General features: G+C 46.7%; 1 protein-coding gene across 10 annotated transcripts in view; it reads right to left on the bottom strand.

Moving 5' to 3' along the window:
- LOC119166653 (uncharacterized) overlaps positions 1-17,089 on the bottom strand; it is a 288,262-nt gene that overhangs the window by 34,484 nt on the left and 236,689 nt on the right. For 9 of the 10 annotated variants that reach the window (XM_075883322.1, XM_075883325.1, XM_075883323.1 and 6 more), the window contains one exon: positions 14,404-14,694. The exons of the other annotated variant lie outside the window; for it this stretch is intronic. In XM_075883322.1, coding sequence (XP_075739437.1) covers positions 14,404-14,694 — 291 coding nt within the window. The remainder of the gene's footprint in view (positions 1-14,403; positions 14,695-17,089) is intronic. 10 annotated transcript variants of the gene reach the window in all.

The raw sequence follows: 17,089 nt of genomic DNA, 5'->3' as shown, positions 1-17,089 counted from the left end.
TGTCAAGAAACCATCCAATCGCTTTAAGGGCTGCTGCTTCTTCTTCTCACCAACTAAAGTGTCGGAAAAAAAGGAACTTGCGTCTTACAGGCTTGAAGATGGCCATAAGTGGAATGCCTCCAAGCTGTTCAGGGTTTCGGAGAGGAGAATTTGCCGCCAGTCGCAGCTACCTGTGCCACAGTCTCCAACCCTGGTATCACAGCCGGCTGGGCTACAACCTGCCACGCCGCAGCCACACTCTCCTGGTGTGCTACAATCTGCCGTGCCTCAGCCGTGGTTTCCTGAAGTACTACAACTTGCCGTACCACAGCCGCGGTCTCCTCGCGTGCTGAAACCTGTCGTATTGCAGTTGCAGTTTCCTGGTGTGCAACAACGCACTCGCTCTGCTGCCGCCACAGTCTACTGGCGTACTGCAACCTGGCGAGCCGCGGCCGCAGTCCCCTGGCGTAGTGCAGCCTCCTGTGCAGCAGCTGCCTTCTGGGACGCAGTCTCTATCTGCTGTACTGCAGCAGCCAACCTTGGCTGCACAGAATTTAGGGCGGCCGACCCGAAGACGCCGGTCACCGGCTTGGCTTCGTGACTATCAGACAAACTTTTAGTTTACGGTCTGAACTGTGTATATTCTGTACTATGTACTGGAGTAGTGTATACTTGGTTTTTTTGTTACAATTAGTACTAACAACTAACCACTAAAATTAAGGGAAGGAATATGCTGTATTCAGTTTCAGTTTCGCTTCTGTTGTTTCATCCCTAAGGGGTGCATTCACTCATTGTTATATAAACCATGTACATCGTCAATAGAGGGAGCTTCTTGTTTCGTACATTGTGGCGGCTAGGCCGCCGACTCCTTTTCCTTAAACACTACATATACTAAGTAGTATTTGGCAAAATTAAGTTGATAGAGACCATAAGCAATAAAAAATTGTAGTAGTAGTATTATTGGAGGCAAAGTAATGGCTCCAGATGCGTGAATGCTGACACTTATTTGATATTCCAGTGCTCACTCTACTGACTGACCTCAGCAACTCCTCTTGAAGGTTGCCTGGCATTAGCACTGATAACTAGATTTTTTGTGAGGAGAAATGCAAGAAGGGCAGTTCATGTGATTCAAGGGCACTAAAAAGTATTATTTCATTTGTGTCAGTTGAAAAAAAAAATTGGAGGCTATCTCCTATTGGGGAAGTAGGGGTTTTTTGTACATACTTTCTGTAGCATTGTGCAATGCTCCCTCAACTTTTTCTTTGCCCACATGCTAAGCAACACAACATGTGCTATAGAAAACATAATCATTAAGGCGAAAACTTCTTCACAGATACAATTACTTTAATAACATCTCCTATATTCTACTTGGCATTATTGTCAGTCCGTTCTCATTATTACAGTCTAACAAAGAAAACAAGGCCTTAAATTTACCCTTATTTTGTTCATTCATAGCGAGGGTCTCGTTCTGGCAGGCTTAATGCCTTCAGCTAGTATGCCAGGGAATATTGGTCAGCTGCCAGCTGACCAATATATGAACATCACCTGCTACATGACGCCTACAGGCAAAAAATGAGTGTCTCACACTCGGCGCAGTGGCAACAGGCAGTGCTGACTGACACTCCCAGCTTAAAATAAGTAAAACGACCGGGCATGTAATCTGAGGGTTGTAGGTTTGTTTACTGCAGGTACAAAGTTGTCTTTTTATTTGTTTTTTTTCTCACGGATGTCACACTTACTACTATAGTACCAATAAAAAATAAAATAAATGGCAAGGCAATGAAGGTTCTGCAATGCTTTTTCGAAGAAACTAAGATTTGTGACCATTACTGAGTGGACTATAGTTAAAAGTGAGCATGACAGCTGCGTGTTTATTCTGCCTCTATGAGAACTTTTGAACTCATCTACGTAGGACTGTATATATATGTATATATGCTATTTTGTTTATTTTTTCCAATTTTTATTTCTAACAATCAAGTGGAAAGGGGTAGTCGTTGCCTAGTAATGATGACAATAACTCCTTTGTTAAGTTTCTATTTCAATAAATAAAGTACAATTAACATCCTTTGTACCTTCCTTGGCTTCTGTATCAGCTAGTTTCCAATAATTTCAAATAAGGACACTTGAAGATGACCCCTACTTTCTTTAATGTCACCACTGCAGAGGATCTTTCAGCTGGTGCAGCTAGTAAAAACAGTTTTAAAAAGGGGTGTGCATCTGGTAAGGAGTGCTGGCGGTTAATTGAAGAGATACGCTTCTAACAAACTGCAGCACTTCACATGGCAAGGAATGGCAAGGTAATAGTTAAAAAAAATTTCCTAAACAAGCGTGCAATGAATATATGTGAAATGAAAATATTCTTCAGGACTACATTCATCACGCTTAATTGTTTTGCGTGCCGTGTGAAGAGAAATGGCCAAAAGGACAGTGTGGTAAAAATACACACGACGTTTATGACAGAACACGGAAAATAAACATAGAATACATAAGCAGAAAAAGTGTTAAGGCAAATAAGCAATAAAACAGTCTGATCGAATGAGGAAATCAATAAACATGAGTTCAAGGGGGAAAGTTTCAAACCTCACGATACGGTGAAACGCAGGACGAGTGCTGAGGTGCAGGGCAGGAGGCGGCGACAGACGATAGGGAGCGGGGTGCGTCTCGATGTGTGACGCTGTGGTCACGACGATACTTAATGGTGTGGGTCCAATTACGGAGCACTCAACCCGAATCGGAGACGCAATGCTCCATGCAGAAAATGGCCAGCCCGCCCAGCGAACAGCTTGTGTCGAGATGCAATGTTCGGCACAACCATGACCATTGATTGGCCAGGCCACGTCTGTTACTGTGCCGAACGGCTGACCGCGGTGACGCCTTGCCGAGATCTGCAATGCCCTTGGGAAGGAACAGAACAGCAGGCCAGGTCATGCCCTGAAATGCAGTATTCATGCCAGCAATGCTGCCCCTGCTGATTTTACAGCATGAACTTGGCACAGCATCAAAAGCTTCCCGTCAAACTGGCACCAAATCTATTGTCACGTGTGTGTGCTCTGGCTGGCAGCACACAGAGAGCCCCTGTGTGAATCGAGTGAGAGAGCTACACTGGATTGAAGCCTTGTTGAAAGCTCGGTCGCACGGAAAGCTCCGTGAAGCAGAGAGAATACAACCTTAGCGACGACACAGCTGACATCTTCTGACACAAGTGCGATGCAATAATCCTTCTTGCGGTTGGGCAACCATGCATCCATGACTGATTTGTGAAAATTGCTGTCAAATGTTATTTTCATGTGTGTGCTATATGGCTAGCAGCACACAGAAAGCCACTGGGTGAATCGAGCAGAGCCACATTTAACTGAAAAAACTGCTTTCCTGGCAGTCGGGGAAGGATGCAGCCATGATTGCTTTTTGTAAAGTGCCGCGAGATATTATCGTTACGTATGTGCTACAGCTGGAAGCACACACAGAGCCACTGTGTGAATCGACCGAGAGAGGTATATCTTATTTTCACGTCTGTGTGCTACGGAAGGCAGCCCAAAAAGAGCTAGATCTGCTTGAGATAGCATCAAAAGTTTGACAGAATGACTAGATGGTAGTATTTGGGAAATGTCCCTCGTTTCTTGTTTGGGTGGATCTTGGAAAGATATCGTCACGGGGGTGAGAGAGTGAATGAAATAAATATATTTACAAAATATACAGGGAGAGTCAGAGGCAGCTACAGCCAAGATGGAAGAACAGCAGCAACAACAACACGAGCACAGTCGCTTTCATCCTCTTCGACGTCTATGATGCTCTTTCGTTGCCGATGTTTAACATTTAACCCCCTGCTGCTGGAAGCGCCGTCTTCGCGCCTAAAGGAGAGTAGGATCATATGCAGATATGTACGGTTTGAGGCGGGTCACATGGAACGACGTCAGTAGTGGGTGCGGACGACGATGACTGACTGTCCAACGGAGCAATCTCTTATGTGACATCGGTAAGCCGGCGTAAAACCTTGTAAGGCCCCGAGTAGTGAGACAGGAGCTTCGAAGAGAGGCCAACGTGGCGGCATGGTAACCAGAGGAGGATCAATGAACCTGGAGAGTAGGGAACTACTCTGTGATGGCTATCGTAGCGGGCCTTCTGAGAGAGCTGCGAACCAAGAAGACGTTCCCGTGCGATTTGGCGGGCCACTTGAGCCCGAGCAGTGGCATCCTGGGCGTACTCGGTAACCGTTTGCGTAGTTGATGGGAGAAGAGTCTCGAAGGGTAACGCTGGATGGCGGCCGAACAATAAATAGAAGGGGAAGAAGCCAGCGGTGTCGTGGCGTGACGAATTGTACGCGAATGTCACATAAGGCAAAGTACTATCCCAATCAAGGTGATCTTTGGAAACGCACATGGAGAGCATTGTTGTCAATGTTCGATTTAGGCACTCGGTAAGACCATTTTTTTATGAGTGATAGGCTGTGGTGAGCTTGTGACGCGTGCAACACGAGCGAAAGATGTCACTTACTACTTTTGAAAGAAATGAGCGACCACAATCAGTCAGCAGCTGTCGAGGAGCGCCATGGTGAAAAATTTCATCATAAAGCAAGAAGTCCGCGACGTCAGTGGCACAGCTTGTCGGTAGCGCTCGTGTGATAGCGTATCTTGTGGCGTAATCAGTGGCTACGGCTATCCACTTGTTTCCAGTGAGAGAAGTAGGAAATGGTCTAACGAGATCAAGACCGACGCGGTAGAAGGGAACGGTGGGTATGTCTATTGGTTGGAGCGGACCAGCTGGTGGCAAGGTGGAATGTTTGGAGCGCTGGCAGGACTCGCATGCAGCAACGTATCGGCGCACAGGACGGTAAAGGCCTGGCCAGAAGAATCTACGCCGCACGGGATCGTACGTGCGCGTGACCCCAAGACGTCCCGCGGTTGGGGCATCGTGAAGCTGTTCAAGTACAGTGGAACGGAGTGTCGCAGGAACTACGAGTAGTAGCTCTGGTCTTTCGGCACTAGTGTTGCGTCGGTAAAGAATGCCATCGCGTAGAACGAACAAGTGTAGCGACGAGTCGACGTGGGGCAACCGTAGACTGCATGATAGACCGCAAGTGGACATCGCTGAGTTGTTCTTTGTGTATGTTGGTGAAAGCCGACATGGCGAAGACACAAGGGTCAGAATCATGCACTGAAAGGTCAGGTGGGTCCACGGGGTGACGGGATAGACAGTTGGCATCCTGGTGCATTAGTCCAGATTTGTATGCCACGTCGAAGCTGTATTCTTGTAAATTCAATGCTCAACGGCCAAGTCGTCCTGTTGGATCTTTAAGGGACGACAGCCAGCACAAGGCATCGTGATCTGTAATTACTGAAAAGGTGCGGCCAAACAAGTATGGTCGAAATTTTCCGACTGCCCAGACTAGTGTGAGGCACTCACGCTCTGTAATGGAAAACTTGCTTTCCGAAGGAGAAAGGAGGCGACTGGCATAAGCAATGACGCGATCCTGTCCTCGTTGCCGCTGGGCGAGAACAGCACCAATTCCATGTCCGCTGGCATCGGTACGAACTTCATTATGGGCTGCCGGGTCGAAATGGGCCAAGATGGGTGGGGAAGTACGTAATGTTGTAAGGGTGCTGAAGGCAGTTGCTTGGTCAGTACCCCAATAAAAAGGCATGTCCTTTATCAGTAGCTCCGTAAGTGGTCGGGCAATGTCAGCAAAGTTCTTCACGAAACTTCGAAAGTAAGAACAAAGGCCGATAAAACTCCGTACATCTATTGCGGAATGTGGTATGGAAAAACCTTTGACAACTCGAATTTTGTCAGGATCAGGTTGCACGCCTCGAGCACTGACAAGGTGGCCCAGCACAGTGACTTCCCGACGGCCAAAGCGACATTTGGAAGAGTTGAGCTGAAGTCCTTCTTTCCGGAAAACCTCAAGAACAGCCGTTAGGCGCCTAAGGTGGCTCTCGAATGCAGGTGAAAATACGATGACGTCATCGAGATCGCACAGGCACGTGGTCCATTTGTATCCGCGCAGGAGAGAGTCCATCATGTTCAAATGTAGCTGGCGCATTACACAATCCGAATGGCATAACCTTGAACTGGAAAAGTCCACCCGGTGTGATGAATGCGGTTTTCTCACAGTCTCGATGATCGACAGAAATCTGCAAGTATCCTGATCACAAGTCGATAGATGAAAAGTAGGCAGACCCATGTAGGCAGTCGAGAGCATCGTCAATCCGCGGCAGTGGACACACGTCCTTACGTGTTACTTTGTTTAAGTGACGGTAGTCTACACAGAAGCGCCAGCTGCCATCCTTCTTCTTGACTTGCACGACCGTAGACGCCCATGGACTGCAGGAAGGTTTGATGACGTCTTTTGTCAGCATTTCTTCAACTTCGTGCTGGATAACTTGGCGCTCAGCATTAGACACGCGATAAGGACGTCAGATGGGGCTGGCGTCTCCAGTGTTGTTTCTATGAGTTACAAAGGATGTCTGACCCAAAGGGCGGTCATCAAAATCAAAGATGTCGCGGTAGCATTTCAGCAGGTGCCGGATGCCAGCTGTCTGTGCTGGAAGAAGGTCCGGAGCGATCATCTTGTTTACTTAAGCCGATTACTTAAGCTAATGACGGCTGTCCAGTGATTTGTGAATAAATTTAAGTCTTCTGAGACTTCCCCCTCGTGTGTTATTTCAATGCACATGCGCCACTACATAGAGAGCCCTCTGTCTATTTAGGTTTCAATAATTTGAATGTCTTTTAATTCGTACAAACTTTTGGGCTCCTTTGAGTTTGAATTATCGAGATTTAACTGTACTTTGGAGCGAAAGATTGCATAACGTGTCCACCGGAAAAAAACAAACCTGCCCAAAACAGGTCAACCTAAAAGGAAATGAATGCGGAAATCATTGATGCGTAGCTGAAAGCAAGGGCAACTTGCAGTTTATTTTCAAGTTAAATATAAAAAACTTTCACATGCCCACAGAGCTGGATATCGAAAGCCCACGTAGTCAGCTGGTGGGAACTGCTTCTGGATGGCAGTGACTACGCATGCAACTCTGCCTCGTCGCCCAATTCTCTTCCAAATTCATCGCGTGAAGAAGTGGTTTGCCAGAAAGTTGTATTTCCTGTAAGAAGGTAGAAGATGACGTTGCTGAAACTGCAGTTTGAAAATGTTTTTTTTTTTTGTTTAATGCACTATTACCTGGGCCCTTATCCTTCAACCGCAATGCCGTTCTCCTGCAGCTCACAATAGAGAGCATGCAGCACAGCGGAGCTTAGGCACATGCTTCGGAACTCCGAGTTATGCAGCAGTCCGAACTTTCGTGAACAACTTGCGGTATGTCACGACAGCTGACTTGTTCAAGGGCCGTGGGAATCGCTCCACAAAGCCTGCAGCCACACCTGCATTCGCGAAAATCAGCCTAATTTAACGTTATTGTGGACACCGCACAAATACTGCAAAATTAAAAACTGTCATGACGACATTGTTCCTACACTTGTGATTATGCAGCACGTTATGCAGCACTTGTGATTATGCAGCATGTAGAAGTTACACGCGTGACACAGCAAGCTCGGCAGCTACGCAAGGATGAACATGTATCGAACAAAAAGGGCTACTTAAATCATTTACACTTACCCGTGATCGTTGCCTTGATCATCGAAGTCCGGTCAGTCAGTTGGTGGCGGATCACTGCTGTCATCTTTGGCATGAAGCGCAGGACCGCGAAATGGTGTGTCTCTGTATGGTTTGAAACCCATTTCATCGCTCATTCGACGCAAACGATCTTCAAGCCCGGTGTCCATGGTGAGCAGTGGTTCAAAGCGCTGTGGAACAAAACACAGGCTGCTCGCGTTGAGCGCATGAACAGACGATCAGCCCAGCAGTGGTCCAGTGCCTGACCACCGGTGGCTCCTGCACTGGCTTCGACTTACCGGAAGTAGATGAGACGTCACGCAAGCGCTCTCTCCCGTCTCATCGCGATGCAGGGCCCCATGAAGGCAGAGCTTAATCCCGAGTGTTAAAAAAAATGGTTGAGGGCAGTTGAAGGTGAAAGGCAGAGCAGAGGAGGAGGGTACCTATTTAGTACTCGTAGCTCCGTTAAGGGAGGACGCGACAATGGGAACGGTCAATTTGGTCAGTCAAAATTTTCGAATTTTGGATTAATTTTTTTTGCAATTCTCAGAGCTTCTTCTACCTCGCGATGAAATATTATAACGAAATATGCAATACTAATCGAGGAAACAGCACTTTCTCTGTGTGTTATCATCGAAAACTGCGAGAAAATCGGGCTTCGGAAAGTGCTGCCGCGCTGAAAATTCCACGGCTCTCGCACGGCTTAGCACCGCCATCTCGGTGTCATTGTGAAGAGGCGAGATCGAAGCTGAAGATGGCCGCAGGGCCGTATTTCTCCAACGTAAACTAAAACCAGCAAAAGCGAGTGAAAAAAGAGCAAAAGGGGCATCGCGATTGGCTGCAATAGTCACATGGGGGCACATGGCACGCTCCTATTGGTTGTATAAGTTTTGAATGGCTTTCGAGTGCATTTGCGTGGGAGTGAGCTGCGCGTTTTGTTCATTCTCGTCTTGATCGTCGAAACCAGGCACGTGTGTTCTGCGATGAGCCCCAAAGGAGCAAAGTACCGAACGGCCCACGTGTACAGGAAACGGCGAAAGCCATGGAATAAAAGGAGAAGGCTGGACACAGAAACGAATGCCACTGACCTCACCAAGCAGGAAATGCCGGAGCACGTGGGAGATCGGGAAAGCTCTCCCGTATGTGACCGTGACAGTGCGTCCATATGCGCTGGTTACGACCTGACCGTGCGCTGGGCTGACGGCGCGCCCGCATGTAGTCTTGTGTCCATGTGCCGAGTCGACGGGTCCGCGTGCGGTGTTGATGTGTCCACGTGCCGAGTCGAGGGGTCGCGTGCGGTGTTGATGTGTCCACGTGCCGAATTGATGAGTCCGCCTGCGGCCTTGACGCGTCCACAAGCAGTGGAGACCGCGCTTCTGCGAGCAATGGCAACGTGACTTTGGCAAGCGCAGATGTTCGCGCATCGAGTATTAAACAGCGGATTTCGGCTCCAGCTCTCACTGCTGAAGAGATTTCAGACGAAAAGAAACACGAGCGGACGCTTTGAATGCATTATCTGATACCCCGGCCACGAAGAGGAAATTTCAGCTAATGAACAATGGCAAGAGTGACAATAATGTTGTTCCCGAGGCATCATTTTTTATTGCAAACAAAGTGATGATGGACAAGCTGCTGTCCGAATTTTGCAGTCACCAGTGTGGGAGAGCCCCAGTTCCATTTGAAACTGGACTATGCCTCAAGCCTCGCAGCAAAAATGGCAGTGATATGCGACCACTGTGGAATAATAAGTAACTAGTGGTCATCCCCAAGGCGTGCTGGTCCTCAGCAGATCAATCCATTTGAAATAAACGTTCGTGCGGTGAGAGCTGTGCAGTCTGTTGGCAAAAATCAAACTGCACTAAATGATATTTTTTCCCGCATGGACATTTCGCATAGAGGAGTGCATCATAAGTCATACAGGAGGCTGCACGGCAAGCGTAGTCACCCTGCCACTGCATCTGCAGCCACAGTAATAGAGGCAGCAAGCGTAGAGAAGGTGCGTCAGATATATAGGGACCTTGGATGTGCCCCAGGGAACATTGACGTTATCTACGATGGCATTTGGATGACAAGGGGCCACACAAGCCACATCGGTAATGGCTGTGTCATCGAGTTATACTGTGGCCTTGTCTTTGACCACTGTGTGCTCTCCAACTACTGCCAAGGCTGTGCTCTTGGACCATGGCATCAGGACAGTGGATACTTGGAGTGGTATGAAAAACACGAACCACAGTGCCAAAAAACATGAAGGCAAATGCAGGGCAGATGGAAACAATTGCGGCAAAGACCACGTTTCAAGGATCACTTCAAAAACACCAGCTCCGCTATGCAAATATCCTTTGCGATGGCGATAGCCGCACGTATAGTGCCCTCAGTGAGGATAAGGTGTATGGCTTCATAGCCATACAAAAGCAAGAATGTGTGAACTATGTAAAAAAAAAAGAATGGGCACGGGTTTGCGCAACCTTGTTGAGAAAAACAAGAGCAAGGACTGAGAGCTCAGCATGAGCGGAGGAGGCCGCCTCACACATGGCTTAATTAAAAAGCTCACCAACTGTTATGGATGGGCCATCAAAAGTAACCCAAACGATGTGCCAGCCATGGAAAAGGTCATCATGGCTACTTTTTACCATGTTAAATCCACTGATTATGAGACAGGCCATGAGCGCTGCCCGACTGGAGTGAACTCGTGGTGCAAGTTTAATGCTGCGGCAGCTTCAGGGGAACCAGCACCTGCACACAAGCTGCAGCTTCCTGCACATGTTCGGGCAGCACTCCTGCCTATATATAAGTGCCTTTCAGCAAGGGAACTTCTGGAAACATGCCAGCAAGGCAGAACTCAAAATGCCATTGAGTCTCTCAACAATGTGATTTGGTCACTCCAATCCAAAACACAGTTTGCCTCTCTCCTAACAGTTCTGTGGCAAATGCAGCTTGCCGTTTTAATGCTGGCTGTGGAAAAGCATTACAGGAGATCACACCACAACTTGGGTACACTCCAGGATCGTGCTCCCTGCTGTGCTGCTGAAATGGACGCACGGCGCATGAAAAAGGCAACCAAAGTGCACGAAACTGCTCCAAAGAAGCAAAAAACTGGATTAAAATCAAAACAAAATGTCTCTGCAGAGGCAAAGGACTACATCCCAGGCGGGTTTTAGGTGTTTAGAGTTAATATTTAACTGCTTTCATGAAATAAAACTTTGAGCTCCGTTTTCTCAGCTTCCATTTTTCGTGCAGTTGCTGTCAGTCATCCCAGCGCTACTTCATAGCTAATGAAGATAAAGTCATTCTGTTTTTTGCACTTAGATCCTGAAACATTGGTGAGTGCCGTAACGCTATTCATTTTATTTGGCGATCATAAAAATTTTTTAATTCTATCTTTGCAAAAGTTGTCCTTAAGAAAATATTTATTGGACATTTCAAAAATTTTTTCTGTGCTCGTGTGGACATTAAAAAAAATAAACCAATAGCTTTACGGCACCAAGTGGGCCTTGCTAAATATGCTAAATAAAAAATTTTGACGAACTTTTGTCTATAATTATTGTGGGATGACAATGAGACTATATCAAGTGCCGTAACTCAAAATCTACGAGAGATATCTCAAAACTGATTTCAGTTATGATATCAGCATAACAAACCACATCGGTGTGCCAAATTTCATCCTTTTAGCCCCATAAATAACAAAGATAGTTTTCATTGCCACGTCCCCCATTAATAATGGGTGTTTAGATGGAATTATAGTGCCAATGATTTGCTCCACAAGTGGTCTAAAGGGACCCTTTTAATACCTTCTTTGCAATGTGCATTGAAATTTTCTAATGCGATAATGCCTAATTGTTTTCATGACTTGTTTGTATTTCACACCATTTTTAAAATTTTTCCTATTGTTGAATATTTGGTACTTTCTGTGCTTTGGCAGTATTTTTTCTTACTTTTGTGTTTTGTTTTTGCCCTTTCCCTCTGCAATGCTGTAAAACACTGATGGTAAAATATAATAATAATAATAATAATAATAATAATAATAATAATAATAATAATAATAATAATTGACCTTGTTGTGGTATAGTTGCGCACCTGGCCGACACAGCATTGCAAAATGTTACAACTATAGACGCTCAACCCCGTGCTTGCTCAGCTTATTGAGCCGCTGCACCTACAGGTAGTGTTTAAGCAATACCAGTTTTTTCCTTGTGAAAAAAAGCCTTACATTTAGTAACGTATGCTGTCGGAGTAGTTGGTGTGTAGCTGTGTAAAATATCGTTGGCGCAAACTTGAAAAAAGATGAAAGAAGAGACGCGGAAAAGCGCCGCCGTGTCTTTTCTGTGTCTCTTCTTTCGTTTTCTTTTAAGTTTGCACGAACAATGTTTCACATAGACTTACTTTTAAGTTCACCATTGACTGCCACGATTTAGTTGATTAATTGGCCACGATTTGTGAGATTTGCTAGCTTGTTGTCTCCAATGCCGCATCCACGAAAAATGACACGCTGCAACGATTTTCGTTGACATCTAAGTAGCACTTTCATTTTAGATAACTCACAGCGCAAGAAGATATTCGTGCCTTTCCTTTAATAAATCTCTAGTTGAGAGTCAGCGCTCGTGTTCTCTTATACTTTGTCTGCGTCCATCTTGCGCTGTGAGTTATCGAAACAGAACTATTACTAACTAGCCCATAATTCCCTTCCTGTCTCAGTAGCACTAGTAGTAAATAGTATGACTATTCTACTTATAGTCGTACTATTTCTCAGCGTTTTTTAACACTATTTCTAAATATTAGCATAAAAAACAATGTATAAAAAAGGTAACATTCTTTTCTTAAAGGTAACACTATCGAAGACCAGTAGACTGAATAAATCACCATAAGCCACCAAAGTTTGGTACAACACATGGCAACTAGTTGCGGAGCAATTCGTACATAGGTGCGCTCCGTGTATGCTAGTCCAAGTTTCCTTAAGCAATACCAGCGTGGCAGGCCCACGAATGTACCTCGGGAGCGCTTGCAAAGGGTAGGATTGAGAGAGAGAAGCAAGTCGGTGGTAACACAGCAAACCCATTTTAATTTTACACAATGGCAAAACATGAGAAAACCCTTAAAAATCACACAAACAAGAAACATCCACACAATAACTGGCTATCCCGTGGAACCGGAAATAATACTGATCCAACTCTAGTCCTGAGCCTCAATATCTCTAGCCAAGATGGCGTCCCCAACCGATTCCATAACCAAATCCAATTGTCCCCAACCGAATCCCCAACCGAGTCTCTACGAGAGTCGACTGGGGATTCATTGAAACTGTTTGAACCATTAATATTGTCACCGGTATAGAAAGGTACCTCAGGCACGGGTGCAGAAATGACACAGAAGGAATGAAGATGACATTGTTAAGGGGCTGTGTCTGGACTGCCCTGTTGTCCTGCATCCTTACGCACTGTTTGCTGTGTTAGCCCAACCGGCGTTAACTTATTAAATACTCCCCGTTACATATTTTGGTGGAAGTGCTGGGTAACATTCCAAATCTGGGTCTCCGTAGCGGACGTCACCGTCGTCCAACCACGATGCCTGAAAGCAGTGCATCGTCCGTTCAGTCTATGCCTGCTCCGTCACTTGTGATCTCTTCGAATCTTCTCGATCGAGGTACATTTTGCAGCACCGACACAACTAACGTTGACGAATGGCTCGCCTTATATGAGCACTTCAGCAAGCAATACAGGTGAGATGAGACACTTATGTTGGCCAACATCATCTTTTACTTGCAAGGTACTGCACGCGCCTGCTACGAGACGCACAAGGAAGACCTGACGAGTTGGAACGTGTGCAAGCAGAAACTCCGTGACTTGTTCGGCCGGTCAGTTGCAGGTCAACAGGGCAGTCCAGACACAGCCCCACAACATCATCATCGTCTTTATTCATTCTGTGTCATTTCTGTGCCTGAGGTACCTTTCTATACCCATGACATACTCATGACATTCCTTTCTATACCCATGGCACTTAAAATTCACCCTCGTGTTCTTCTGCCTGTATTTGCGGCTCTGACAATGTGTTGTATATGCAGTGAAAAAACACAGTATTTCTGCCGCTACATATCTCCGCCAAGGGCCGAGTTGCAGCTCATGTGGATAATTTACTGCTTGTCGCAGAAGACATGTAACATAGAGGTGCTGTCGAACTTCCATCAAAAATACGTAACGAGGAGTATTTAATAAATTAACGCTGGTTGGGCTAACACTGCACACAGTGCGCAAGGGTTCAGGATAACAGGGCAGTCCAGACACAATCCCACAACAACATCGTCGTCTTCATTCTTTCCGTGTCATTTCTGCGCCCGTGCCTGAGGTACCTTTCTATACCCGTGACAATATGTTTAAAACAGGTACATTCACACGAACGAGGTTTGCCTGTACGTGTACAGGATGTCAAATTGTGTCGACTCAACAAAGTAGGCGATTTTGTGTTTCATTGTAAATACAGCAGACTCTCAGTAAACTGAAATCTGTTAAATGGAACTACTGCATAAGCAGAACTATTGCCTCTGCAATACTTGGTTTCGGGCTTGTATTCTGCACCTATGCTCATCTCTGAGTGAACAGAACTCCTGTTGAATGGAACACATTTTTTGCGGTCCCCTCAGGTTCCGTTTACTGGGAGTCTACGGTATTATAGAAGACTATTCTACCTATCAAGCTGCTTATATGTCCTGGCTTACTCGACAAATCATAGAATGGCCTGAACTGTGCTCATTCTGTTCACAGGCGTTACTGTGGTCATCCGGAACTCAAACTTCAAACACAAGTGATTGTAGCTGCATAAAAAGGTGAGCTTGCCTCAGCCGGATTGCCAAGCGAAGGAGGTCGCAGGATAATATGACAGCAGTCACAGAGCAGCATGACCAAGCACAATGTGCGGCTTGCTGTGCCTCGGCCACCAGTTGGACAACTGGTTGATATGCGGCCCCTCAATCCCAGCAGCAGTTCGGCCAGGAAGCATACATAGGCTGTCCAACGGCGTGGCACCACCATCGTAGCATCCAGCGGCCGTAGCAGTTGGTCTCGCTCGTTGAACAACTCGCGGCAGGCACTCAGCATGCTTTCCAGGAATGTCTCTCCTCTCTCCTTCTGCAATGTTGCAAGGTGTATGTACAAAGCTAAAAAAGGAGATGCCAAGCAAATTGTTATCGAAAAGGGCAAGATAGACTACTGTTTACAGGATTTATTACAACAAAAACAGTCAGTCAACAAGATGGCAAAGAGCACCTTGACACTTTTTCCAGCATTCGATATTTTCTCTTGAATAGCATCATTACCATTTAGCATATGGATCAACTAGCTCACAAGTTAGTGTAAGGCAACAATTAGTGGCGTGTTGTGTGTATGCGCAGATAATGCGGCTGCTGCAGAGCGCGGAGTTCCCAACCCATCAACTCAAGATCAGTTTCCGCGAAGGCGAACGCAGAAGACCCACACACGGGAATGAAAGTAGACTCCTTCGTTCACATGGTTCACGAGCGGAACTGGCAAGGTCGCCCCGTCTGGGACTAGAAGGGGAAAGCTTACTCGGAAGCGTGTCTGGCAAGAATTACGTCAAGCGCGGTCATCCGAGTTTAAGTCATTGTTGGCATGCACGTGTGTAATTGAGAATGCCACACGGATGCGACCACTGGGCTAACCATGGTTGCGGCACAGAGACGAGCTTATGCTCCCCGGCTATACGTCATTACCAAGTGTTGTCAAGATGGCGGGGCGCCTTGCTGTCTCGTGCACACCTGGTCAACACACAGAGAGTGACAGTGTACTCACCGTGCTTGAAGAGGCTTCTACGAAGCATTCTTTATTGAGCGATTTGACGGAACTCGAGCGTGAGAACAGCTACCGACGGAGGTCAGCTGACGGAGGCCAGCACCACCTGATATGGAAGAGAGTGTGACACGCGGAGAACGTATTCCTTTTTGTGTTTTATTTGGTGACATGATTTTTACCAATGCAGTGCCTGTTATGAAAGTGTGTCTGAGATTGGTTGTAATGATGCGAGCCCCAACGTGTGATTGGCTTCTGTGAAGGTCCTTTGTTCAATCGAAGGTTCAAAACGGGGTGTTTGACTGTGAGATAAGAGCAGAGGTTCGGGCTTGGACTCGGGCAGATGCTTCAGGCTGCAATAAAACGTCTCTTCACCAGACTACTGCTCTTCTTTCACGCTGTGACTGAGCACCTGAGTCATCGAGAGACACCCACAGCGAACCTCAACAAATTCTCTCTTTAGCTAGTGTAGAAGCTAGTTGAGGAGAAAGAAATTAACTGGCGCAGTTGACGTGGATTGGAAAGCCTGCAGAGGAAGGCACTGAAGTCCGAGAAGCTCATAAGATGCTCACTGTTTTTTGGGACCTGCTAGTGCGCTGCGAGAAGCAGCGTGAAGATGCTCGCTTCATTAAGACCTGTTGGCGCGCTGCGAGAAGCAGCGTTGGCATTCGGTACGAGCCTGCCGGTCAACATTGGGCCCAGGAGTTGGGCAGCGCAAAAGTGCTGTGTGTCTGTAAACAAGAGCCGAGCAGCAGGCACCGTCGGCGCGGCTGACTTCAGACAACGACAGGGATGGTCCGGTCGAGCACCCAGAGAATTAAAGGATTCGTCACAACCAGCGCTGGCCACGAGACGAACGTCGTTCCAACTAACGTGGTCATCGGGCGATGCATCACTGCAAGGTGAAGCCTGCTTTGTGCTTTTCTCGGGGCCCCCCAAATTTTTTTTACTGAATGCACTTGAATTCAGGCACACAGTGGGAGATGGCGGATTATACAGAGATGTGATGGAAGGTGACATTGTGGATGAATCGGTTCGCACCTGCGAGTTGAAGCTCGAGATTAAAGTGTTAGAGCTAAAGCTTGAGCTAGAGAAAATGAGGTCATCGCTTGCTTCATCAGGGGGTCCGGACAACCGGAACAAGCAGACCAGTATTGGACGGTACACAAAAGAGCTTAAAGCAGTCTTAGTACCTATGCCGACCAATGAGCCTACCGTTCCCGCTTAGTTCAAACATGTGGACGCTCTGTTTGCGGCATTGAGCATACCCGAGGAAATACAGGGCATGATCCTTTTGCCATTTTTAAGTGACAAGATGCGTATGCTCGTTGCCGATCAATCGGTTGGGTAATGCTATATTTATATCTAAAGACTAGAGTGCTGAAGGAGCTACGGATGACTCCAAGCGAATACCGGCGAATGTTTGTGGATATCAAAAGAGAAGCACATGAGTCTTGGAGCTAAGTGACAGCGCGTATGGAGACGACCTTCACTTACTACCTTAGAAGTAGAGATGTGGAGACATTTGAAGGTCTTCAGAAGTTGCTTATAGCTGACAGGCTAATGTAGGTAATGCCGAGTGATCTCCGCTCACTGGTCACTAAGGAGGAAGTAAAGGGCTGGTTGAAGCCTAAGAATATTGCGGAGTTAGCCGCCAATTTTGAAGAGAGCCTCTACAGTGGCAGTCAGGTAGTTGTGCAATGGAGCTGGCAAGGTG

The sequence above is a fragment of the Rhipicephalus microplus genome, unplaced genomic scaffold (assembly GCF_043290135.1).
Source record: "Rhipicephalus microplus isolate Deutch F79 unplaced genomic scaffold, USDA_Rmic scaffold_16, whole genome shotgun sequence".
NCBI lineage: Eukaryota > Metazoa > Arthropoda > Arachnida > Ixodida > Ixodidae > Rhipicephalus > Rhipicephalus microplus.
This window is presented reverse-complemented; position numbering and strand designations above follow the sequence as displayed.